The sequence below is a fragment of the Sus scrofa genome, chromosome 5 (genome assembly GCF_000003025.6).
Source record: "Sus scrofa isolate TJ Tabasco breed Duroc chromosome 5, Sscrofa11.1, whole genome shotgun sequence".
In the NCBI taxonomy this organism is placed as follows: domain Eukaryota; kingdom Metazoa; phylum Chordata; class Mammalia; order Artiodactyla; family Suidae; genus Sus; species Sus scrofa.
This window is the reverse complement of record NC_010447.5, coordinates 60,332,746-60,358,925: the sequence shown is the minus strand read 5'-3', so window position 1 is coordinate 60,358,925 and position 26,180 is coordinate 60,332,746. Positions and strand designations below refer to the sequence as shown.

The 26,180-nt window shown below is 43.7% G+C and overlaps 1 protein-coding gene across 2 annotated transcripts; it reads left to right on the top strand.

Moving 5' to 3' along the window:
* BCL2L14 (BCL2 like 14) lies at positions 991-24,113 on the top strand. 2 transcript variants are annotated; one of them, XM_021091039.1, is made up of 6 exons: positions 991-1,249; positions 9,612-10,057; positions 14,679-14,852; positions 16,793-16,863; positions 19,223-19,489; positions 19,836-21,717. In XM_021091039.1, the coding sequence occupies exons 2-6, from the start codon at positions 9,619-9,621 to the stop codon at positions 19,881-19,883; spliced, it is 999 nt and encodes a 332-aa protein (XP_020946698.1). In that variant the 5' UTR covers positions 991-1,249; positions 9,612-9,618; the 3' UTR covers positions 19,884-21,717.

Genomic DNA, 26,180 nt, shown 5'->3' with positions numbered 1-26,180 from the left:
TGAAATTTCACTTTGAGTCACCAAAAAACTAACTTTCCCATAACTGCTGTCATTTGTCTCTCAGGGATGTTTACCTAATATTTAAATGGCCAGTCCTTTCCCCGCTTTTATGAAATCACCCTTAATTCCCCTTTCATTTCTCACTTCCTTCATCTTCCCAGTTTGAGTAGCCAGCACTCATATTTCATGATCATAAATATATACTTCAGTTAAGAATCTGGATAAAGCATAAAATCCTATCTGTTTCTTCTTTCTTATACATAGGGAATTCTATCCCTAAAATCATAAGCTATAGTGGTTTTTTGTTTTTGCATTTTGGGGCCATACCATACCCATGGCATATAGAAGTTCCCAGGCCAGGAGTCAAATCAGAGTTGCAGCTGCTGGCCTACACCACAGCCACAGCAATGCAGGATCCGAGCCTCACCCGAGACCTACACCACAGCTCACATCCACACCAGATCCTTAACCCACTGCGTGAGGCCAGGGATCGAACCTGCATCCTCATGGGTTCTAGTCGGATTTGTTTTTGCTGCACAGCAACAGGAACGCCCATGTAACCTATAGTCTTTACATGAGTTTTTGTGGGTTTTACTATGGCTGGGGTTAGATTCTGTTTTGAAAGCTTTTCCAGGGGTTCCATTGGAATACAACCTTTGAATCTCACAGGAGAGGTAACAGGATATAGTGGAAAGCCAGAAAGACCAAGATTTGGATCTCAGCTCACCTGACGGGGACCACTAACAAGATACCTTACCTCTGAGCCTCAGTTTCCTTATAGGCAAAATGGGAATCGTAACACCTGCCTCCTGATGTTAAGATTCAAGATGTCCCACAGGTGATCAGTAAACATTTGCTAAACTGATGAAATGGAAAGCACTCTCAGGAAAACACCCAAATAATTGTCTTTGTCCCAAAGGGCAGTGAGAGTCCTTGGGAAACCGTGTAGAACTCCTTTTCGAGTCAAATTACTTGGGCAAAGGTCAGCCCCTCCTTCAGTTAAAAAGCTGAGGGCAGGGCTTAACGAGGAAGTGGCTCTCTTTCCTGAGCCTCCCTCCAGCTCTAGTCCCAACCTGAAGAGGCTACACCCGCTGGGGTCTCAGATCACAAGAAGCCTCCCGCAATGAGAAGCCAGGAAGACTTGGCCAGAGTTTCCTCTTAAGTTTCGTGGAGAGAGACTCAGGTATAGAAATATCCTTACTGCCACCTGACCTGAAGCAGGAGACACCGCTAACAGCCTGGAGACCAGGTAACACCAGGAGGCACCAGTCTTCATTCTCAGCCTTTCCAGCAGGACCTGGGGTGGGCAGGTCCATCCTGGTTTTGCTAACTCACTAGAGATGAGCAGACCTCACGTTTCCCGAGTTTATTTCCAAGATCTTAGCATGTCAAACTCAGAAAGCAAAATTAAGAATCTAAAACTAAACGTTAAGCAACTAGTTTGGCGTTTCAAAGAAAGGGAAAGAAAGATATTTAGGTTTCTCTTTCATTTCTCCTTTGCTCAGAAGGCTTGGGATAGGTCAGTTCAGAATATGTAACTGGCCAAATGATTTTGAATTTTGTGCAGGCCTCTCTCACTGAGTGCGTGACAAGGTGCGTGATGACCTGACAGAAGCCTGTGGAAATGCAAGCTTCCTCCCCCAGAGCAGAAATGGGCTGCAGACAGGCGTGCCTGGGTTTGAGCCAGAGTCCTGAGCACATGTGGGAACTTGGACACAAGGTCTAGTCCTGGCAGACCCCCCTAGAGACTTCCTTGGGTACAAGGCTCAGGTGAAATGGGAAATTCTGCTCCCTCCCGAGGTCCCCACCCCCTTTGTTCATAATCATCAGAGCCTGAGTCTCTGTCTCTCAGTTTAGCTTCTATTGTAATGATTTTACCTCATTCCTCATTTCTCCCTGAGGATTTAAAGGACAGAAATGACAAACAGGAGGCGGGACGAAGACACTAGATGTTCAGGAAAGCGAGGGGGGAGGGCAGATTGCCTCTGAAGGGCATAAGGGGGGCAGAGGGGGCAGAAGGGCAGGTGAAAAGCAACCAGAAAACACTGAGCTCCTAATTTGGTCCTCAGGAATGAGCGTCCTCACTCCTTTTTTTTTTTTTTTTTTTTTTTTGGTGGGGAGGAGTCTTTTTAGGGCCACACCTGCGGCATATGGAGGTTCCCAGGCTAGGGGTCTAATCAGAGCTACAGCTGCCAGCCTGCACCACAGCCACAGCCATGCCAGATCTGAGCCGTGTCAGCAACTTACACCACAGCTCACAACACCACTGGATCCTTAACCCACTGAGCAAGGCCAGGGATTGAACCCACAACCTCATGGGTCCAGTCGGATTTGTTTCCGCTGTGCCACAGTGGGAACTCCCTCACTCCTGTCTTACATTCAGGTCTCAGCAGAGTGAGCAAATTTGAATTCCATCCAGCTTCCTGGGGCCCTGGGGCCACAGCCTCTGTGCCGTTGTAGGGTCTCTTTCCTCCGTGACCTGCCACAGGAAGGGAAGCAAAATCTAACCTCGACAAAGGAATCCAGAGCTAGAACAACCCCAAGGGTGTCCTGCCATCCTGGAGGTCAGGTGCCGCCCTGCCCCGCTCCTAGGGGACTAGCTGCGTGGGAACCCGCAGGACTTTGGCCATCTAGGGGTTGAGGGAGAGGGAATCTTCTGGGAGGGCAAAGAGGCCAAACAAAGACACCATGTAACCTCCCTCCCTTTCAGAAGCAGTTTGGTGTAGATAAGGAGAGGGTATGTAAATACAAAGAGTAGGGCTGGGGAGCCACTGAATTACAATAAGCCTCACACATCTGATCCTGGAGCTAATTGAACCCTCCAGGCTCTGCACCTACACCCTGGGACCCCACCCAGGACTTCCTTTCCATAAACATAAGCATAAAACTTACCTGTACATTTCCATTGACCCAGAAGTTGAGCATTTTGAACACGAATGGCTGAGAGCAGAAGGGCTGCAATGTGTGATAAAGTAACTCGCTGCTGCTCTGCACCAAGACGTTATGGTCAATTTAACAGCGCCCTCATTCACAGTGGGGATCAGTGGGATGCACTGGAAGTGTCTTAACTGAGACTGATGCCATGGTCTCCTCCGCACCGCTGCTCCTGGCCACTGTCTGCATGCTGCCGGGCTCTCTGCTTCTCTCTCTCGCCCTTGGCCTTGCCTCTTGGTTGGGCCAAGCACTCAGATCCTTCTGGCCTGTAATGTGACAAAAATCTCTGCCCCCAGATGGAAGGACCGTGTGCTCCATCCTGACCTCTGGTTTTCCCCCCTTTCAGCTGTTGCTCCTGCATCAGCCTTTTGCAAACCCCTCTCTTAAAGAAGGACCCTTTCTCCGATAACATCACACATGCACACACCACACACACACACACACACTCACTTTTTTTTCTATTCACTTTTTTCAAAAAGCAATTTTATTATAGTTGATTTATGTGACATTTTCTGCTGTACAGCAAAGTGACCCAGTCATACACATTCTTTTTCTCATGTCATTCCCCATCATGCTCTATCCTAAGAGTTCCCTGTGCTGTAGAGTAGGACACACACACACTTTTAAAGTCCTCACGCTGCATTAGAAACTTTTTGCTTTTTTTTTTTTTTTTTTTAACTTACATGGTTTCCTCCAGAGTAGTTTTGTGGCTGGAGGAAGGCTCACCCCCTACCAAGGACACAGTTCCTGGAGAACCCGAGGGTACTTCCAGTCCAAAGGAAGCTCCGAATTAAAACCCACATAAGTCTCCTGACACCCTCCAGCGCTGCTCCCTGCCTGGGCTCAGCCACATCTGCAGTGAGACGTCCACCTGGAGTCTGACCTCGTGTCCGGCTCTCCTAGCCCTTTCCCTCTTTGGCTCATGTGTCTCAGGTAACTCAGTCTCAACCCCAGGTCCACTTTACTCCCTTCCAAGAAACTCAGTTCTCAATATTTTTAAGCAGCACCTTTCATTCGTAGAGTTGTCCAATTTGCTTAAAAATACAAGAGGCCCAGAGTTCCTGTCGTGGCACAGAAATTAACCCTGACTAGCATCCATGAGGATGCAGGTTCGATCCCTGGCCTCACTCAGTGGGTTGAGGATCCTGTGTTGCTGTGGCTGTCGAGAAGGCCCTAAAAGGACCAAAAAAAAAAAATATATAGGAGGCCCTGTTAGGTATGAATTTCAGGTAAATGACAGATACTATTATTTTATAAGCATACAATATTCAGGACCTACTTACACTAAAAAATTATTTGTCATTTATCTAAAATTCAAGTTTGACTATATATCCCATATTATTAACTGGTAGATCTATGTCGTTTTTCTTTCATTCATCAAATATTTATGGAGCATTTACTCTGTCAGGCCTTATGCTAGGTGCTGGGAAAGCCAGCCAAGTCCCAGGCTTCATGCCTTACAGTGTGTGTACTTTATACCCACACCCACACTATCTATAGATAAACCAAATATTTGCAGGTCATTACTTTTCTTAATTGCAGCATTTGATGGATTTGCTTTTACGTACACATTAAAACTTACCAAAAAGGTAACCTATTCTAAAATAATCTAACTTTAATGAAGATGCTAGTATTTCTTGAACATGTAACATCTACCATGCACTACTTTAGATGATTTACATGTGCTATTTTTTTTATCCATGATATGGGGGTATGTTTTTTTTAATTTTTTAATTGAGATATAGTTGATGCACAACAATGATTCAGAATTTTTAAAGGTTCTACTCCATTTGTAGTGATTATAAAATATTGGCTATATTCCTTGTGCTGTATAACATATCCTTATAGCTTATTTATTTTATATGTAATAGTTTGTACCTCTTAATCCCCTCCCCCATCTTACCCCTTCCCTTCCCCTGCCTCCATGGGCAACCAGTAGTTTCTTCTCCATATCTGTCTTTCTTTTTTGTTATATTCACTAGTTTATGCTTTTAAGATTCCACGTATAAGTGATATCATAACAGTATTTGTCTTTTTTTTACTTATTTCATTTAGCATAACCCTCCAAGTCCATTCATGCTGTTGCAAATGGCACAATTTCATTCTTTTTTATGGCTGAGTCGTATTCCATACAATATACACTGTATCTTCTTTATCCATTCATCTGTTCTTAGACACTTATGTTCCTTCCATATCTTGGCAACTGTAAATAATGCTTTTATGAACATTGGAGTACATGTATCTTTTCAAATTAGTATTTTTATCTTTTCCAGATACATACCAAGGAGTGTAATTGCTGGGTCATATATTTCTATTTTTAGTTTTTTGAGAAATATTCATACCATTTTCCACCATGTCTGCACCAATTTACATTCAAACCAACAGTGGATGAGAGTCCCCTTTTCTCCACATCCTGGCCAATATTTGTTATTTGTAGACTTTGAAGATAGCCATTCTGACAGGTGTGAGGTGATATCTCATTGTGGTTTTGATTTACATTTCTCTGATTGTTAATAATATTGAGCATCTTTTTCTACCTACTGGCCATTTATATTTCTTTGAAAAAGTGTGTATTTAACTCTTTAGACCTTTTTTTTTTTTTTTTTTGTCTTTTGTCTTTTGAGGGCCACACCCATGGCATTTGGAGGTTCCCAGGCTAGGGGCCCAGTCGGAGCTGTAGCCACCCACCTACACCACAGTCACAGCAACTTGGCATCCGAGCCACTTCAGTGACCTACACCACAGCTCACCACAATACTGGATCCTTAACCCACTGAGTGAGGCCAGGGAGCCAGCCTGTGTCCTCATGGTTGGTAGTCAGGTTCGTTAACCACTGAGCCATGATGGGAACTCCTCTGCCCATTTTTTAATTGGTTTTCTTGAAGTTGAATTGTATGAGCTGTTTACATGTTTTGGATATTACCCCTTATTGGTCACATCATTTGCAAATTATTTTCTCCCATCCCATAGATTGTCTTTTTGTTGGTTGATGGTTTCTTTGGTGTGCAAAAGCTTTTAAATTTAATTAGGTCTTGTTTATTTTTGCTTTTGTTTCCTTTGGTTTAGGAGATAGATCCAAAAAAATATTGCTACTATTTTATGTAAAAAAAATTCCACCTATATTTTCTTCTAGGAGTTTTATGGTTTCCAGTCTTACATTTAGATTTTAATACATTTTGAGGGTTTTTTTTAATATATGGTGTTAGAAAATGTTCTAATTTCATTCTTTTACATGTAGCAGTGCAGTTTTCCCAATACCACTTATTGAAGAGACTATCTTTTCTCCATTATATATTCTTTTTTTTTTTTTTTTTTTTTTTTTTTGTCTTTTTGCTATTTCTTGGGCCACTCCGGTGGTGGCATATGAAGGTTCCCAGGCTAGGGGTTGAATCGGAGCCACAGCTGATGGCCTACACCAGAGCCACAGCAACACTGGATCCAAGCCGCATCTGCAACCTACACCACAGCTCACAGCAACGCTGGATCATTAACCCACTGAGCAAGAGCAGGGACCAAACCCACAACCTCATGGTTCCTAGTCGGATTCATTAACCACTGCACCACGATGGGAACTCCTCCATTATATATTCTGGCTTCCTTTGTCATAAATTTATCATAAGTGCATAAGTTTATTTCTGTGCTCTCTATTCTAGTCCATTGACTTATCTGCCTGTTTTTCTGTCAGTACCATACTGTTTTTATTACTGTAGCTTTGTAATAGAGTCTGAAGTCAGGAGTATGATACCTTCAAAATAGTTCTTCTTTCTCAAGATTGTTTTGGCTACTTGGGGTCTTTTGAATTTCCATACAAATTTTAGAATTATTTGTTCTAGTTCTGTGAAAAAAGGCCTTGGTATTTTGGTAGAGACTGCATTGAATCTGCAGATTACCCTGGGTAGGATGATCATTTTAACAATATTAACTCTTCCAATCCAAGAACATAGATATATCTTTTCATCTGTCTTATCTTCATTTCTTTCATCAGTGTCTTATAATTTTCCAAGTAAGATCTTTTACTTCCTTAGATATGTTTATTCCTAGTTATTGTATTCTTTTTGATGCAGTGGTAAATGGGATTGTTCCCTTAATTTCTCTGATAGTTCATTTTTAGTGTATATAAATCCATATGTCTATGTATTAATTTTGTATGCTGCTATTTCACCAAATTCTTTGAGGAGTTCTAGTAGTTTTTTGGTGACGTCTTTAGGATTTTTTTATATAGAGTATCATATTGTTTGTAAACAGTGACAGTTTTACTTCTTCCTTTCCAATTTTCCAATTTCTAGTTTTACTTCTTCCTTTTCTTTCTTTGTCTTCTCTGATTGCTATGGCTAGGACTTCCAAAATTATGTGGAATGAGAGTGGTGAGAGTGGGCATCACTGTCTTGTTCCTCATCTTAGAGGAAATGCTTTCAAATTTTCACTGTTTGGTATGATGTTACCTGTGACATTCTCATATATGGTCTCTATAATGTTGAGGTATGCTCCCTCTATACCTACCTTGTGGAGAGTTTTTATCATAAATGGATATTAAATTTTGTCAAAGTGCATCTACTAAAATGAATAGATAATTTTTATTCTTCAGTTTGTTAATGTGATGTATTACATTTATTGATTTGTGGATATTGAACCAACATGTATCCCTGGGATAAATCCCACTTGATCAAGGTGTATGAGACTTTGTGTTGTTGGATTCAGTTTGCTATTTTGTTGAGGATTTTTGTTACTACATTTATCAGTGATATTGGCCTGTAATTTTCTTTTTTGGGGGTGTCTTTGATTTTGACATAAGAGTGAAGCTGGCCTCATAGAATGAGTTTGGAAGTGTTCCTTCCTCTGCAATTTTTTGGAGTAGTTTGAGAAAGATAGGTTTTAACTCTCTCTTTATCACTTTTTTTTTTTTTTTGGTCTTTTGTCCTTTTTAGGGCTGCACCTGCGGCATATGGACGTTCCCAGGCTAGGGGTCTAATTGGAGCTGTGGCTGCTGGCCTACACCACAGCTCACGGCAACCCCAGATCCTTAACCCACCAAGCAAGGCCAGGAATTGAACCCGCAACCTCATGGTTCCTAGTTGGATTCGTTTCCGCTGTGCCACAATGGGAACTCCAACTCTCTTTTAAATATTCAGTAGAATTCATCTGTAAAGCCATCTGGCCCTGGACCTTTGTTTGTTGGGAGTTGTTGTTGCTGTTTAATTACTGACTCAATTTCATTACTGATAATGGGTCTGTTTATATTTTCTATACTTCTTTATTCAGTCTTGAGAGATTGTAAATTTCTGGGAATTTATCCATTTCTTCTATGTTGCCCATTTTATTGGCATATAGTTTAGTGGCATATAGTTCATAGTAGTCTCTCATGAGTCTTTGTATTTCTGTGGTGTCGGTTTAACTTTTCCCTTTTCATTTCTTTTTTTTTTTTTTTCTTTTTGTCTTTTGTCTTTTTGTTGTTGTTGTTGTTGTTGCTATTTCTTGGGCCGCTCTCACGGCATATGGAGGTTCCCAGGCTAGGGGTCGAATCAGAGCTGTAGCCACCGGCCTACGCCAGAGCCACAGCAACGCGGGATCCAAGCCGCGTCTGCAACCTACACCACAGCTCACGGCAACGCCGGATTGTTAACCCACTGAGCAGGGGCAGGGACCGAACCCGCAACCTCATGGTTCCTAGTCAGATTCGTTAACCACTGCGCCACGACGGGAACTCCCCCCTTTTCATTTCTGATTTTATTTATTGATTTGGGCCATTTCTCTTTCTTTTTTCTTGATGAGTCTGGGTAAAGTCCTATCATGTTTTTTAAAATATTTTCCAAGAACCAGATCTTAGGTTCAGCGATCTTTTCTACTGCTTTTCAAGTTCTTCAAACTTGATTTTCTAAAAAAAAAGTAGGATTTTTTTTTTCATATCTAATGTTACATGTAATATCAAATATAGAGGAATAGTAGTGCACCTGTTCAAGCTAAAGCAGAGAGTAAAGGAAGGGAGAGAGGACAGGAAGGGCCAGGGACCCCAGACAGTTCCCTCTCCTGAGCTGTCTTCCCTTTTTGCCCACCTACCCTCTTTAAAGGAGACTTTCACCCACCCTCCACAATCTAGGGCCCCTTTTGAAATGTAAAAATCAATTGACAGGAAAAAATGCAAAGCTCTTTGTCATTCAAATACCCCATCACCTGGCCCCAACTGCCACATCACTATTGTCCCTCCACTTCTCTGAGCCCTAAGGATACACAAAGCACAAGCTTATTTTCTACCAGCTCTCTCTCCACTCTTCACACCATCCTAAATTTCATCGTAATCTGCCCTCTGCCCAGCCTGTTCTCAGCTCCCAAATCCGTCCATTCATCCAAACCCTTTCTGTCCTTCAAGGAGGCTGCACATGCCCTCTATTTGCAGCTGTCTGCTCCTCCCCCACCTCAAATGTTGGCACCTGCATCTCTATTTGAGCTTCTAGCTCACTCTCTTTGTTTGGAGTTATCTGTGTACATGTCTCTTCCTCATCCTTGTAAGACTGAACTTTCAGAATGAACCCTGGCTTTTCCATCTCTGATTATCCCCTGCCTCCCAGCACAAAGAGAATAGGTGCTCAGCAAATGTTTACTGAGTTTCACTTGTCTTTCCTGACCAACAAAGAGTAGGGTGCTCCCAGATAGATGGACATGTGTGGACTTTGTCGTTGCAGCCCTGCCATGTGCACCACCAGCACCTGTGACCTGGAGGAGATCCCTCTGGATGATGATGACTCAAACAGTATGGAATTCAAAATCCTGGAGTTCTATGTCACACACCATGTCTTCAAGAACAGCTCTGCTGTCTTCTCACCAAAGCTCCTGAGGACAAGAAGTTTGTCCCAGAAAGGACCAGGGAGTTGGCCGGTAAAGGAGGCATGGACACAGGGGCCATGGCCTTGCAGAAGTTCCCAGTCCAGTGAGAAGGCCATAAACCTTGCCAAGAAAAAGTCTTCTTGGAGAACACTCTTCGGAGTAGCAGAGAAGGAGGAAAATTCGCAGAGCGTGCCTACAGGGTTCCGTTTCGAGGGGCCGAGGAGAGTGGAAACTCAGAGTGGTTCTCACAGTCAGCAATGGCCAAGGTCCCTCTCCAATGTGGAACAGCGCTTAGACCACGAAGGTAGGCTTTTGGGGATTTCTTCTCTCCTGCATCCATATCTTTCCCTTCTTTGTGTGCCTGGGAGTTCACCTCCTCCCAAGTTAGTAAGGGGGTCTTAGGCAGGGCACTCAGTACCACAGCTTCCCAACTTGGTAATATTCAATATAATTTCCCTACTTTTCTCAAGATTGAGCAGAAAGAGAGATGGTGGCAGTGAAGGGTAAGGGGACTGCTTTTCTGGCTCCAGTGTCCACAGTTAAGCTTGCTGCCCCAAATCCTAATCCTCAGTGCCAGAGACCAAGATAAGGGAAAGAGCCCCCAGATAGGGGCTCAGGCTGCTGTTCTTCCTAAAGGAAGTCAACTCCCCCCCACCCTGAGTCTCTGCATTTTCATTTGTACATTGGTGTAAACCACCCCCTCCCTACCTCTGAAGGCAGAAGGAAAGATCAGATAGCTATATATGAAAATACTTTTCAAAGTATAAACCACTCTAAAAAAAAACCAACTGGGATGCATTTTGACAAAATCTTCCTTCAGTGGGACAAAACACATTGTATTGAACAGACATTTTCATGAAAGTCTTTATCAGAGTTACCCTTCATCTTGGCATAAACATCTTCTTGCCCTCCAACACCCAGTGTCCAGATTTTAAAAGAAAGCCCCCTCTACAAGGCTGATTGGCCTGTGTAACTTGTCAGTAATTAGTCAACAGGTGGCAGCAATGTCTCAATTTTTAAATGTGATTTTAGAACAGCAGTTGGGAGGACATATCTGGGGAAGTCCTCCTCCCCCAGGGGTACAACAGGCTCCTTCTGCTGATGGAGGGAGGGCAGGGGCAGAGCAGAGCTCTGGAGCAAACAGAAGAGTTGGAGGAACATAATTGGCTTTCTGCTTGTCCTGGTCTTTGGAGTTTTCCAGGAAACAGAGGAAGATTTTACAGACTTTAACCTTCTGGTTTTCCTAAGAAAAACGACATTCCATATGTCAATAATACTGAACTGCCATTTGACCTTTTTTATTTTCTAAAAATTCTAGATCTCTGTCTATATATATAGATATCCCTTAAAAAGTAGAAACAGTTACCTCCTAAGGAAGTTTAGCTTCAAACATTTACGTACAGTTGTTCCTCCCTCTCACCTTCCTCTCTCCTTGCTTTCTTGTTCAGTAAATTACGTGGATGGTTGGTTGGTTTTATACTGGGTGTGACCCAAGAGGGCCTCATGTTCTATTTCTATTTTGCCACATATAAATCAGAGCTCAGCAGTTGGCATCCCCTGGGTTCTTTTAACTAAAGGTCACAATGTAGCCTGTGCTGCCATTTCCAGGACTGAGACTCCAGGCTGAAGTGAGAACTATGAGGTTATGGCTCAAGACCAAAGTCTAATAGGGGAGAGGTCTTGGGATGTAGAAAAATGAATGTCAATACCAATTTTAGAAACACCAACGTGAGTTCTTTTGTGAACATTTTTTTTTCTCCACAGCTATGATTCACTACAGCTTAACTAAAAGAGAGATTATTTTTCTCTCCCATTAAAAAAAAAAAAAAAAAAAAAAAAAAAGTTTGGCAGCCCAGTCTCGATCAGTTAGTTCCATAATTTTTAGGTTTTCCTCTTCTGCCATCCTTCATTTAGTGGCTTCCAACCTCAAAGTCACCTTAAATCCCAAGGTGACTGCTGGATTCCAGCCATCAGGTTCACATCTCAAGAAAGAGGAAGCAAGGGGAGGACAAAAGGGTATCTTTCTAGATAACTCAGCTCCCTTTTGGAAAGTTTTCTTAAAACTGCACCCCAGCTTCTTACACTCAGTGACTGCTCCTTCCTGCAAAGGAAGCTGGGAAATGTAGTTTTGTCACTGCTTCTGACACTTTGGGGGTCTGTTACTAAGGAAGAAAAAGAAAATGCATACTGGGTAGGAAACAGGAGTCTTGACCATATGGAACTCTCTCCTAAACTCCCAGCCCCTCATCTTTAAAACAAATGCCTCAAGCCAAATGCCTTTCCAACCCAGCTCTCTTGCTCTCCTTAACCCCACGATGAGCCCCAAAATAAACTCCAAAGGATGGGCAGGCAGCCTTTTTGTTCCCTCCCCAACCCCATCCAGTGTCCCCTTGGATGAAGCCAGCTCTGACAATAAGGGAATCTTTTTTTTCCCTAGTTTTTAAATTAAGGTATTCCAAATGGTCATGTTAATTAGAGCTATCTCATCTGAGTCAAACTGTGTTTGCTTATAGTCTTTCCTGCCCATATTTCATCTGCATCCCTCACTCTATGCTCACCAATCCACAGAAACCGATATACACACACAGGCTAGTGAGACTGGGTCCTTGTGTGTCTCCTGTGGGTCTTGTTTTGTTTTTTTTGTTTTTTGCTAGTTTTTGGTTTGGGGTCTTTTGTTCTTTTTATGGCACATCTGCAGTAAATGGAAGTGCCCAGGCTAGGTGTTGAATCGGAGCTACAACTGCAGCCATGGCAACACCAGATTTGAGCCACATCGGTAGTCTATGCTGCAGCTTTCAGCAATGCCAGATCCTTAACCCCCTGAGCGAGGCCAGGAATAGAACATGCATTCTCCAACATGGAGACAGTGTTGGGTTCTTAACCCACTGAGCCATTATGGGAACTCCTGCTAGTGGTCTTGTGATTGCTCTGCACGTGACAGGGGCTGGGAGTGGGAGGAACAGCTTTGGGGAGCTTCTCTGCCTCCTCTGCCTCCTTTGAGTGCAAGGTGGGCACAATGTACTTCCATGGAAGAACCATGTGCTGATTACCCCCTGCAGGCCGCACAAGTTTATAGAAGCAGAACGTACAAGCTTTCCTCCCCCTTGTGTCTCCTGTGGACACAAGGTAAGGTTCCCACTGGTTTGGGGATCGAGCTTCTTGCCACCTCCTTCCATGGGTGGCCAGCGTCCACGAGGAGGCTGGTTAGGCTGTAATAAGGTGATTTAAAACGGTAAGTATTTTGGGCTGGGTTGTTAAAATGGGAAGGAAAAGCATTGATTTGTCTCTCCTTGACCTCTCCAGTTCTTTGCTGTCTAATCCAATCAGCTGTTTTTGAACCCTTCGGAGGTAGCACCATGAAAAAATGTGGCTTTTTAAGGAAGCCTTATGGAGTTCCCATTGTGGCGCAGTGGTTAACGAATCTGACTGAGAACCATGAGGTTGCGGGTTCGGTCCCTGGCCTTGCTCAGTGGGTTAAGGACCTGGCATTGCTGTGAGCTGTGGTGTAGGTTGCAGATGCGGCTCGGATCCTGCGTTGCTGTGCCTGTGGCGTAGGCCATCGGTTGCGACTCCGATTAGACTCCTAGCCTGGGAACCTCCATATGCCGCGGGTGCAGCCCTAGAAAAGGCAAAAAGACAAAAAAAAAAAAAAGTCTTTATCTCCCCCACCCCCCCTTATTTTAAAGGAAGGCGTTGCAGACAGAGCATCAGTTCCTGTGGCCTTTCCTTGAATGTCCAGAGGGAAGCATCACAGCTTCCTTCGATGAGAGAATCTAGGAGGAGAGGCTCAGAGGTCACCTGGACAGCTCTTAGGCTGTCAAACCCTGCTTTTCATGTTCCATAATCCCTGCCAGGACCCAGCCCTTGCCTCTCTTATGTATCCCGATGGACAAAGCTGGGGAGTTTCCCTGGACACACCAGCCTGCCGGCAAATGCCCATGGGTTACTTTCTTCAAGTCTCATGAATTCGACAGTATTGTTGTTTTACATTCCCTGATAGGACTGCTCCGTGTCCAAGACGGAGCTTGTCTAAGCTTCTAAAAGTTAAGAACTTAGTGATGGATTAACAATGAAAGTTTAAAAAACTCAACAATACTGCCTGTTCTCCCAGCCTGACTCCTTTCCCAACCAGGGCCAAAGCTGCCTGGTTCACAGGCTACAACATTCAGGGGACCAGGGTCATTTAAACCTTCATGTCCCCGAAAGCTTTACTCTCTAGTTATGTGCTCAAATACACAACACAAGTCTTTTCCTGGATTATAAATCTCAAAGGTCATGGTTGTATTTTATGCGTCCTTGTCTACCTTTCAGCATTTTGGGGGTGCTTCCCAGTAGCCATGGAGGAGAGAGAAGACACATGACCACACCAGCAAGGGGAGTTCAGTGTTCACTTGATAATGGGCTTGAGTCATGACTATGGCCTGAGAGCTGGGATATTTCTCTTTCCTCAGTGCCCAGCCCCCAAAGGCTTGTCAAACTGTTGAATGCCCTCCTATGTACATAGGGGCCAGCTCTCCAAGATATAAAGGGTGTCCAAAAAAAAAAAAAAAGAATAAAAATAAAAGCATAATGAGCATTCCCTCAAGCAAAGAACTAAGCACTCCTCTTTGTGTTTCTTCTCTTGCAAAGGGGAAAGGGGACCCTAATTTTGCAAGACTTCAAAAAGAGGGTGCAGAGGGGCAATTGTTTCAAGGTGGCAATCATTCCTCTGTGTGCTCCTCCCCCATCCCCGGCCTCTGCCAGGCAACTGCCAGTGCTTTCTGAAGAATGGGCCCCTGCCCCCACCCCCCGCCCCAATACACACACACTCCCAGGCTGTTTCCTTTCCCTCTAGGCTGGTGTTTTCATTTCGGGCAACTGTGCATACCAATGAGCTCAACCACGTTCTGAGAAGGGCCTGTCAGCACCATTTTGTCTCATTTCAGCCGTGGACCCCAAAGTTGTTTCCATTGCCAACCGAGTTGCTGAAATCGTTTATTCCTGGCCACCGCTGGAAGAGCTCCAACATCAGGGAGGAAGGTTCACACCCAAAAGGAACCGGGAAAAACCATGTGTCCAGCTCCAGGGCTCCCAGGCTAGAGCTCCAAGTGCGAAGAAAGGTAAACTTCCCTTCTGAGTGTTTGCATGGAGCCAAGTGTTTGCTGGGCACAAGTCTATGAGCATTTATGCATTTATTCAGCTCAGGACCCTGCACCTTAGGACTCTCTGCTGACAAGGCAGGACAGCAACATGCTGGAGGCAATGGTCATTAGCTTGAGAGACCAGCCCAAGCCAAGAGAAGCAATACGCCCAGCTTGCTGTTAAGTCCAAAGACAAATCTCCTACAACAGGCAGGAGGAAGCACCAAGTATGCACTCAGCCTTGTCCACAGGGGGAAATGCAGCATTAGGTTGAATTGTGTTAGTCATGCCAAGGGCCAGTGTGCTCCTGGGAGTGCATAGGGTGTGGATGGAGCATCAGCCCAGGGATTTGTAATCTTGCTTCCAGCTCCTGTGAGGAAAAAAAAAAAACAAAACAGGGGATTGTCAGGCACCAGGTTTAGTGCAACATGAAGCAGAACTGAGTAGTAGTGACCAGAGTGAGTCAGTTGTCACCTACCATAGCAATAGCTGGGTCTCTGGACCCCATCTGACTTGTAGGGATTCTAGAGTTGAAGGAAGGTGGACCAAGTGCCACAGGAGGAGCCCGTGGTTCTCTTTCTCAAACTCCAGTAGATGAAGAGGGCCTGAGACAGCTCCTGAGTTTGCAGCATGCCAGAAGGCAAAGCATCTCTCTGCAAAAATATTAGTATCTCCCAACCCAGAAGCAAGGTGGTGGGTTTGCTCTGAGCTATTGAGAAAACAAACTACCAAAGGGGCTTAGAGTGAGGAGCCGGGAGAGGAGAAGCCCTATGAGCCTGGAAAAAAAAAAAAAAAAAAAAAGGTGTTTCCAATTTATTGTGATCACCTATGTGTCTGGGCTGCTTAAAGCAATACCCCTAAACCAAGCTACAGCCCAGGATCTTATCCTCTGAGCATATGAGAAATTCAGGCTGCTGGAGAGAGGCAAAAACAGGTGCAGATTAAAAACTCTACATGGGCGTGCAGGCATGCAGTCTTTCTTCTCCCAAGTTACTTAGTCTCAGACTTCCTACACCTTGCCCTTCACTAGACCTCGTGGGATGAATTTCCTGGCATCTCCTCCCCTCTCCTCTGGGACAAACATGAGGACTCTCTGACTTCAGAGACTGTGCCATAAGTTAAAATGCTGTTGTTTCTGTTTGGATTCTGTTCTATACCAATGACCGTTCCTAATGTTTCATTGTTAGTACGTTTTGAGATAAGAAATGTCAGACTCCACCTGTTCCAACACACCACACACTACACGCCAACTGGAGCCATCTCTCCGTCTACCATGTGAGCCTTTGGGGTGGGAGAACTTACTCATTTTATTTATTTATACCCCACCTTGCTGTAAAGACACAGCATACGAAGTGTACATTTGAGCAAGATAAACCAAAACTGAAAGATAATGTAAAAAGAAAACAAGAGCAGGTCAATAAGGTGGGTGTAGGAATGAATTTCATTTCCAAAATGCAGGCCAGGAAAACTATTTCCCCATTGTAGGAATTCCCATTTGGCTCTACACTTTCTAGCAGCTAACACAAAGGTGGAATATGATCAAATACAGATTTGTGGTGTCTACATGGAAAAAGCGCCTGATCAGGAAAACCTAAAGACCAGAGAGAAATTTCTAAATATCTTCAGAGATAGGATCATGTGTGGTGTCTTCGACAACATTCTTACAGTAGATTAATGAGTTTCACAGTGACAACTGGGTGGCAGGGCGCCTGGGGGAAGAAAAAACACAGGAAAGGAGGGGACTGTGGGAGAGGGTGTCTGGAATAGTTTGGGCCTGATCAGAAGAGATGCGGGAAGGTTGACATTGCTAAGAATGACATGTCTTCCTCAGTCCCTAACCAGGCCACAAATGTCATCCCTGGAGACATTTAAGATTATTTTTTTCTTATAAGAAGTAACTGGAATTTTTCCCCTGACAGATGGAGAAGACCAAATAATAGCCAGAATCGTTGAGTTGCTGAAATATTCAGGAGATCAGCTGGAAAGAGAGGTAGGGAGCTTCTGAACGAATGCGTTTTCTTTCTGAGCCTACATACCCGAGAACGGAACTGTAACCAGGGGTTGAACTCTTTTCAAAGTTCTGGTTTCCACTGAGCCCTAACTTTTATTTCCCTTGGAGTCAAAACTCTTCACGCTGGCAGCATCTCAAAAATGAATCACTTTGGAAAACATAAGTAAACCTTCTGGAGCCTCCTTGGAATTTTTGGAAGTGAGAAAAGTCACTTTGTTATTGCAGGAAAAGACACGGATCAATTAAAATTTGCTGAGTAGAATGATGAACCTAGTTCTCCATGTAACTGATCCTCAGGCAAGTTTAGACTCTTGCCTCTGCCCCACAGCCTAAATATCTGGGTCCCCCAGCTGCTCCAAGTCTGAAGTCTTTTTGAAACCTCCCCCTAGAATGGCTGGATTGTCCTCTGTTCAAGGTGTCTCAGCAAAATAGCCAGCAGGCGGGTTAGTGTTACTTGGAGGACCTTGGGTTTCCTGCCATTCTCATCAGGAATGGGTAGAGTTGCCCTCAGATAAAGACGTGATGAGCTGGCCCACTCTTGTCCATGTCTGTCACCCACAGACGGCTATGGAGGCTCTAGCATCTGTCCATCAGGGCCTGGACCTGTACCCTTGTTTTGCCAGGATCCATGCGGAGGAAGTCAGGCCCTGTGGGGCTATGCAGGAAGGGGGAACTAGCCAGCCAGGCTGCCACAGTCACAGCGTGCTCTGTCACCTACCTCTAAATGCCTTTGTCAGAGGTGTGCCACAGGATGGCAACCAGGATGGGGAAGGGCATTCGATGGTGCAGAACGAGAAACAGCGAGAAAACCAGGGACCTCAGACTAAAGAAAAGAGAAGGAGGCATGGAAGTTTCAGGGCCACAATACTGTTCTAGCATTGTCAGTGCACTAAGGTTTTGAATCTAGCTTCTTCCACTGGGTCAGGACTAAGAGAAGTCCCTTCTTTTTTTTTTTTTTTTTTTTTTGCTTTTTAGGGCTGCGCCTGCGGCATATGGAGGTTCCCAGGCTAGGGGTCAAATCGGAGCTACAGCTGCCAGCCTACACCACAGCCACAGCAACACGGGATCCAAACCTGTGGTGTAGTCTGCGACCTACACCACAGCTCATGGCAAAGCCAGATCCTTAACCCACTGAGCGAGATCAGGGATCGAACCCACATCCTCATGGATCCTAGTCAGTTTCCTTAACCGCTGAGCCATGAAGGGAACTCCAAAAAGTCCATTCCCGGTGAGGAAGATGTTCCTGCTCCAGCTTTAGAATTCAAATAGGCCCCTGTGTCTCCCAGCAGCTGGGGGGAGGTGGGCTGGGCTCAGACAAAGAACATGGATCCCCCAAAATCTTTATATCACATGAGACTCATTGTAGAATATCCTTTTCAGAAACAATCTTGGTTGAAAACTCTCTCAGCTTCTCATTCCTCAAGGACCAAACTAGTTTATTTTCAAATAAACATATAGCCGCTGCTCACTGAGAAATGTCTGTTTTCACATGACAGTCATTATTTAACAGACGTTACGGAGGGCTTTAAATGAAGATGATGTATGCTGATTTTTCAAAAGAAGCAGAGACAGTATTGTTTGGGTGTTTGTTTTTTGTTTGTTTGTTTGTTTGTTTGTTTGTTTTTAAAGCCTGGTAGTCCAAAGGAAGGAAAGCAGAGAGATATAAGGTTCAAGAAAGGAACAGAAGGTAAAATAGACTGATGGAACAATGGAATAGAATCAATGGATTAGGGTTTGTTGTTGTTTTTAGGTGAACACATGCACCTCATGGAGTCTTCCCTGACTTCCCTGTGCTCTTGTAGCATCCTGGACAATTACTAACATGTTGAGAGGGCTTCTTCCACGTTGAGCACAATGCCAATCAATTACTCTGTAGTACAGGTACTGTTGTCGCAACTTAGAGATGATAAAACTGAAGCCGAGAGGTTAAGTTCCCCAGGATTGCACAGCTAGTAAGAGGTGGAGCAGGGGTTGAAGCCAAGACACTGATTTCCAGGCTTTGGAGCTCATTACACAACCTTTAGCAAAGCACGTGGCACTGGATTACAGCTGTCAGTAGGCTGTGAGCCCTTGAGTGACGGCCCGAGTCTCCACTGTCCACAGTACGTGCCTGTCATAAGTGCTCAGGAAACATGTTGAATGCCCAATGAATGGGCTGTTCAGTTGGTATTCTCCATGCAATGAACTCACAGAGAAGGTCCATGCCACAGTCCTGCAGGACATGGTAGCACGGCTGAGACTAGGATCCAGGGGTTTCCACCAGGTGTTTGAGTTGCCCAGGGCTGAGCGGGAGAGTCCGCCCCACTGCGGTACTGACTGCTCCTCCTCTTGTACACAGTTGAAGAAAGACAGCATTTTGATGACCAGCTTCCAGGACGGGCTATCCTACTCTGTTTTCAAGACCATCACGGACCAGTTCCTCAGGGGTGTGGACACCAGGGGAGAATCAGAGGTCAAAGCTCAGAGCTTTAAGGCTGCTCTTGCTATAGATGCCATGGCCAAGCTCACAACCATTGATAACCACCCCATGAACAGGGTGCTGGGCTTTGGAACCAAGTACCTGAAGGAGAACTTCTCGCCCTGGGTCCAGCAGCACGGTGGATGGGTAAGTGCATCCTGCTTAAAAATGAATCTTCCCAGAACTCAGAGGTGATGGGAAGGCAAGGGGCTTTTTTGGTTTGTTTGTGTTTCTTGATGTGAAGGGAACACATCTTTGAAGTAGTTCTCATGGGTTTAGGACATTTGAGTGGCAAGAGATTTATCCCACTGATGGGAACATATTTTTAGTGATTATCTTCATTATCAATAAATATTTACTGAGCTCCCAAAGGCATGTGGGGTATGTGTGTGCTGGGAGGGGGAGAGGGACTCGTCAGATACAACAGGAAATGAGGAGATGTTGAGATAGAAAATGTTTAGATAGATATAATTTGTTTTCACAAATGTTGCAGGCGACGGAAGCCAGGAGAGGCACAGTTCCTGAATCGCCCAGATGCTGACAGGGTGTGGGGATCATCTTCACGCAGAGATTCAGGGTTCATGACATTTTGTCCTGGCTGCTTGGACCCAGCCACTTTGACAGGGACATTTTGATACAAACATCAGTTCCATTCTCATCTATGTTTAATTACCTGCTCTCGGGAAAACAGGCATCCTTCCCTCCACTCCCTGGCCTCCACCTCAGCCCCGCCCCCATCCTTTTCCCCGAGATTTCCTTAGAACTTGCCATGTTCACATGGCCTCATCAGGTCAACCTTTTTAAAATGCTTCACCCCAGAGCTCTCAATCTCAGTAGGCCTTGGGCATTTTTGTCTTTTCAAGCTTTTTCTAGGAGGCGGCACATTAGCATTAGCATTCTTTCCACTAGAATGGTCCAGGGGCCAGGAGCAGATTTGAGTCTGCTCTGGGCATCGCCAGCATGACCCTGGGGCCTCCAAACAGGCGTAGTCTTTGGTGACCAGATGGAAAGTGTGAACTGGAGACTGGCCCTTGCCATCCGCCTCTACACGGACTGAATCGTGAGCCGCAGCAGCAGCTGACCCTCAGCACCCCGTGGAAGGAGCTCAGGGTGGAGATCAGGAATGAGGCACGCTGTGCTCCGGGAAAATTGGCAGAACAGGTCTTCAGATAGTTGGATACTTTCAGGAGATGTTATGCCTCTCCTTGGATCTAGAAAAGCCCTAAAATCCTTCATGGTGACGCCTGCACCCAGTGACTAGCAGTAACGTTCATGGGACCAGCAGTAACCGTCTGTAAAATGTGTGCTGGTTGCATGCACCTCCCAGTTCATCAAGATCACATATATGCTGCCATTCCCCGCTACCTCTTGGGAGCCGTATTTCGGAGCTATCTGAAATGCTGCCTTCTGTGCTAAGTCCTCATTTTGCACCCAATAAAACTTCACTCTGAATTGTTAGGTTGTGCATATTTTTAAAGTTGACAAAAGTACAGCTTGATCATGTCTAAGGGGCTGAAGGGCCCACCTTGGTCTCCAGGGGCTGTGCATTAAGCTACCTAAACTTCTGTTCTTTCCTATTTTCCACCGGATATGACAGCCCTTAAGGGGCTGATGTGAAGAAGACTCCTGAAGTTTTCTAAATTCAAGCTGCTTTAACTCATGCTAAGAGGAGGATAGATTCCTTGACATTATTTCAGCTTTAATAACTGCTCTTCTTTCCAGGACCCCTCAAGTCCCTCTTCTGCCCCAGAGCCTTTCCTGACCACTCTACCTCAAGAACCTTACCAGCATCTGACCTGTCACAACATCTCATGTTTGCACTATAATTATATATAGTAAATCACCACCAATGTTGGTCCTGTTGATATATTTTTCTACAGAGATTATAAGTATCAACTGGGGTCACAGGCCAGTTCTCAGAAGTCTATTTAGTTACTGTAGCTGAAATGCCAAGAGTGTTCTACAAAAAATAGTGTTTCTATACCAAAAATACATGCAACAAAACAAAAAAATAAATTGGACTACATCAAAATTAAAAATGTTTCTGCTTCAAAGGATACCATCAAGAAAGTAAAAAGGCAACTCACAGAATAGGAAAAAATACCTGAAACTTGTATATCTGATAAGGGACTTGTATTCAGAATATGTAATAGATTCTTACAAGTCAATAATGAAAAGACCAAAAAAACCTAATTTTTAAAATGTGCAATCAAATTGAATAGACATTTCTCCAAAGAAGATAAATGGCCAATGAGCACAAGAAAATATGCTCACTTGACATCTTCATTTCAACATTAGGGAAAAGTGAAACAAAACCACATGAGGAGTTCCCCTTGTGGCTCAGTGGTAACGAACCCAACTAGTATCCCATGAGGATTCGGGTTCGATCCCTGGCCTCAATCAGTGGATTAAGGATCTGGTGTTACTGTGAGCTGTGGTATAGGTTGCAGATGGGGCTCAGATCCTGTGTGGCTATGACTGTGGCTATGGCCAGCAGCTGTACCTCGGATTCAACTGCTAGCCTGGAAACTTCCATATGCCATGGGTGCTGCCCTTAAACAAAAACAAAAACAAAAACAAAACAAAAACCCCACCCCACAATGAGATACCATTTCACACCCACTCATATGGCTAAAATTAAAAAGACTAGGGTCGGTGAGGATGTGGGGAAATTTGAACCCTCATATGTTGATGGCTGGATTCTAAAATGGTCTGGCCCTTTTGGAAAACAATTTGGCATTGCCCCAGAATGTTGCATGTAGAGTTAACCAATTCTATTCTTAAGTCTATACCCAAGAAAACTGAAAACAAGTGTTCACATAAAAACTTATACATGAAAACTTATGAATGTTCATAGCAGCATTCATTATTAAAAATGGCCCCCAAATGAAAACAACACAAAAGTTTATCCATGGTAAATAATGAATGGAAACCAAGTGTGGAATATTTATACAATGGAATATTATTCAGCCATGAAAAGGAATGAAGTATGGACAAATGAATGACCCATGAAAACATTATGCAAGGTGAAAAAAGTCAGACAAAAGGGCCATATATTGTATGATTCCATTCACATGAAATGTCCAGAATAGACAAATTCATAGAGACAGTGGTTTCCTAGGGCTTTGGGGCGAGAGATGGGGTATGACTGCTGATAGAGACAGTTTGTTTTTGTGGTGATGAAGTGTTCTAAAATCAGATGTTTGCACAACTTTGTGAATATACCAAAACCCACCAAATTATATGCTTTAAAAGGGTTGATTTTATGGTATATTTCAATAAATCTGTTATGAAAAATAATGATTCTAATTCTAGTAAGTAAATAAAAAGAGTAAGGAAAAAAGCCAAAGTTTTTATTTTTTAATTTGGCTGCTTGTGCTAGAGAGAAGAACAGTTCCAATTAGAGAAAATAGATGGATTTTTTGGTAGAAATAATAAAGGGAATTTTCAGAGGCTTTAGAATTCTATGGCACTAGTTCTTCATCATTTGTATTTTCATTTCAAAATGTATTAGTTTACTTTTCCAGGCCTTCATAAATCTTGATCTTAAGTCTTGGCCACAATTAGGTTTAATTTGGACCATGTGGCTAGAAACTAGGAAAGGGAGGAAAGATAATAAAAGAGAAAGGACTTATTTTTTTCTAAAGGCACAGAGACAGAATTGCAAACAAAGAAGGATGCAAAAAAAAAAATGCTGCTGAAAGAATATTTATGAGTTGATAAGAACTATGAAAGTGTGAAGGAGATGTGGGTTAAGATACATGTGCTCAGTCTCCGGAAAGAGATGATGCTGGGTGGCAGGCCTTCCACTGCCCCAGGAATTTCGGTGGCACTCCTGGATGTCCTTGCAGTGGTGTGGAAGGAGGAAGCCTATTCCTAAGCACAAGTTGTCCAGGAGCTCAGGGCTCCTAACTATCTCAGTATTCCATGTGGCATAGGAGTGCATCTGATCTTCCCAACTGAACTACAAATCCGTGAGGGCAGGATAGTATATTTCATGCCTTTTTCCTCTCTCTTTCATATGCACCATAGATGTTCAGCCAATACTTGCAGAAGAATGAATGAATCAATAAATGAATAGCGACCAGTCTATCTACAATGCATGCGAAACAAACTGCCATTTGATTTTCATTTCTTCCTTGGCCCTTCTGCCTCACTGTGACGCACCATTCACACAGACACCCTGGGGTCCAGCAACCTCGCCCATTCTCCAGCACTTTGAAAGGAGAGGTTTACAACCGGCACCATCATCAACCTTTCAGTATCCACTCTTTTGAATTTAAATATAGCATCAAAGACCTCTCCCATCTAGTCTTTTGCCCTGGGTGTGTAACTTAAGTCCTTAGCTGATGTTTCCCTTTCAGGCATACCAAGGATGCCAGTCACCTTTCCAAACCCTTCCCCAACCTTAACCATCTGGAGCCTCGGGTCAGGCCCAGGATAAGAAAGCAGAGTTAACAGGCGTATGTTTTCACTTCAACAGTGAATCAAACTTGGAATTTTAAGAATCTATTTCTCTTTCCCCCCCTCTAGGAAAAAGTACTTGGAACATCCCATGAAGAAGTAGACTGAAACAAAGGAGGATTTGTAATCTGCAATATTTATGGTCCAACTCAGGACTGGTGCACCTCGGCCTCAGGACAGACTTGGGAGAAAACAAAAACTGACAAGGCGAATAGAGCATCAAAGTCTGCAAAAACCACTGTTCCTGCAAATCAAGAGGCCTCGAGCGAGGCCTTGACCATCTCCAGCTCATAGGATGTGGCAGCATGGGCCTTGGCCTCCATGTGTTCAAGTCCTCCAGTGAGTGTGTGAGGAAGTCTAGAAAAACAACTGGTAACTTTCCTTTCAAATGCTTAGAACAGAAACCATCACCCTGCCTCTGCGGGCCACTTTAGGCAAAGTGTGGGACAGGTATTTGTTGACCTCGTGAGGGTGAAATGATAAATTGTGCATGAGCATACCCTTTGGTTTTAGTACTATTTATTTTTTAAACTTCACTTGGAATGGCCTAATAATGACATTGTTTCAAGCCTGCCTTTAGGATGATGTGGCTGTTGGTGTTGGTAGATGAAGAGTTCAAAGAGACTCGAGTTTTCTGCTACATCCTCTAGCTTGGGGAGAGAAGGCCATATGTGCCTTTTTGACTCACTTCTCTTGGAGAATTCACTGGCAATTTGTAAAAACTTGCATTTGGCAGAAAACAATTACTCTTATCCCCCTCAACTACTGCAGTGACCCCACCTCTACTTCCCAAGGTTTCTAGCACTTTGTTATTTTTGTCTGTAGTGTAATGATTAGCAGTTGCTAAAATAAATATGCAGAAAGACAACTGTCATAGCGTTAAATAAGAGTATAAGATTTCTGTGAGGATCATATAAGTTAACTTATGTCAAATGCTTAGAACTGTGCTTGGTATTTAGTGCTGTGTCCACTATTATGTGCTGCCCTCAGCTAAGCTGAAAATTTCCTCTCCTCTCAAAACAGTCACTGATTATTTTTCCAAAACTGATACTGTTCAGAATGAGGTTTTTTACTAAGTGAAGTATGTTCCCCAGTAAATGTTTAAGACACAAAAGGATCTTCAAAAATACTCTCAAATGTTTTAGGGTCTAACAAATTTCTGGATCTCTACCACCCAGCATGTAGCCTGATGAAAAATAGGTGTTTAATAGACTTTTGATGAACGAATAAATGAATGAGTTAATCACACATTTTCCATTTCAAGGGAAAACTGGAACTATCATCACATGCTTCACCACACTGCCTTCCTCAATGAAAAAGAGTTATTTGCTTTTAATTTCTTCCTCCACATTGAAACTCACAAATTTTAGGGATAAAGGAGTTTCCTTTTACAGATGGAGACATTGGAGACCACTTTTTCTTTATTCCAAGCTATCTGCAGTTCCCCAAATGTATTAGGTCTCCCAGATGTATTAGCTCAGTTTCTCTGAGCCTCGTAAAACATTTTCTCCACTTGGCGTATTCCTGTCTGTCAGTCTTCTTTCCCCCCACATTCCCTAAGCCAACTAATTCTAGCCCATTTTCCCAAATTCCCTCCTTCATTTTCTCCAGGAAGCATTTGCAAACACTCCCTGGGCCACCATGGGGCTGCATAAGGATGAGTTTTCTCATAAGGATGTTCCCCAACACCCTGTATAGAGAGCTTTATACCTGATACATTTACCATAAAAATGAGATGGTTTTGGTTTTTTTTTGTTTTGTTTTGTTTTTGTTTTTTTTTTTTTTTTGCACTGAATCAAATTATTTTGTAAACAAGTGTTATGTCTAATTTATTTAACTTTGTATACCTAATGCCTGGCAGATTTTTCGTGCACAAGTGTAGAATTCTACCCTAGCCTCATTGCTCTAACTGGTAAATCAGAAAGGTTGGAATATGGCCCAAGGTATGTGTAGTTTTAACAAACTCTCCAAGAGTTCTAATATCATCTGCAGCTTCCAGCCAAGATGAAATAAGAGTAACTGAATTTAATCTCCTGCTAAAAACAATGGAAAAAAAAAAACAGATGAAATTTATACGAAAGAACAGTTATAAACACACTGTCCATCAGGTAATAAGGACTGGTCCCTGCGAGGCTAGAAAGAAGTAAGCCTAGTGATTGCAGGTAAAGAGTTCCCAGGCCACACTGCAGGGAGCCCACGTGGGGCTCAGAACTCTCCCTGGATAGAGGATATAGAGCCTAGGAGTTCAGGAAGGCCAAGGCAGCTAAAGTTTGCAGGGCAAAAGGAGAGAGTAAAATGGCATGCACAGCTCCAAAGATCTGCAGACAGTTCCCCTCAGGTTTTCAGATGCATATTCATCAACACATGCATGTGA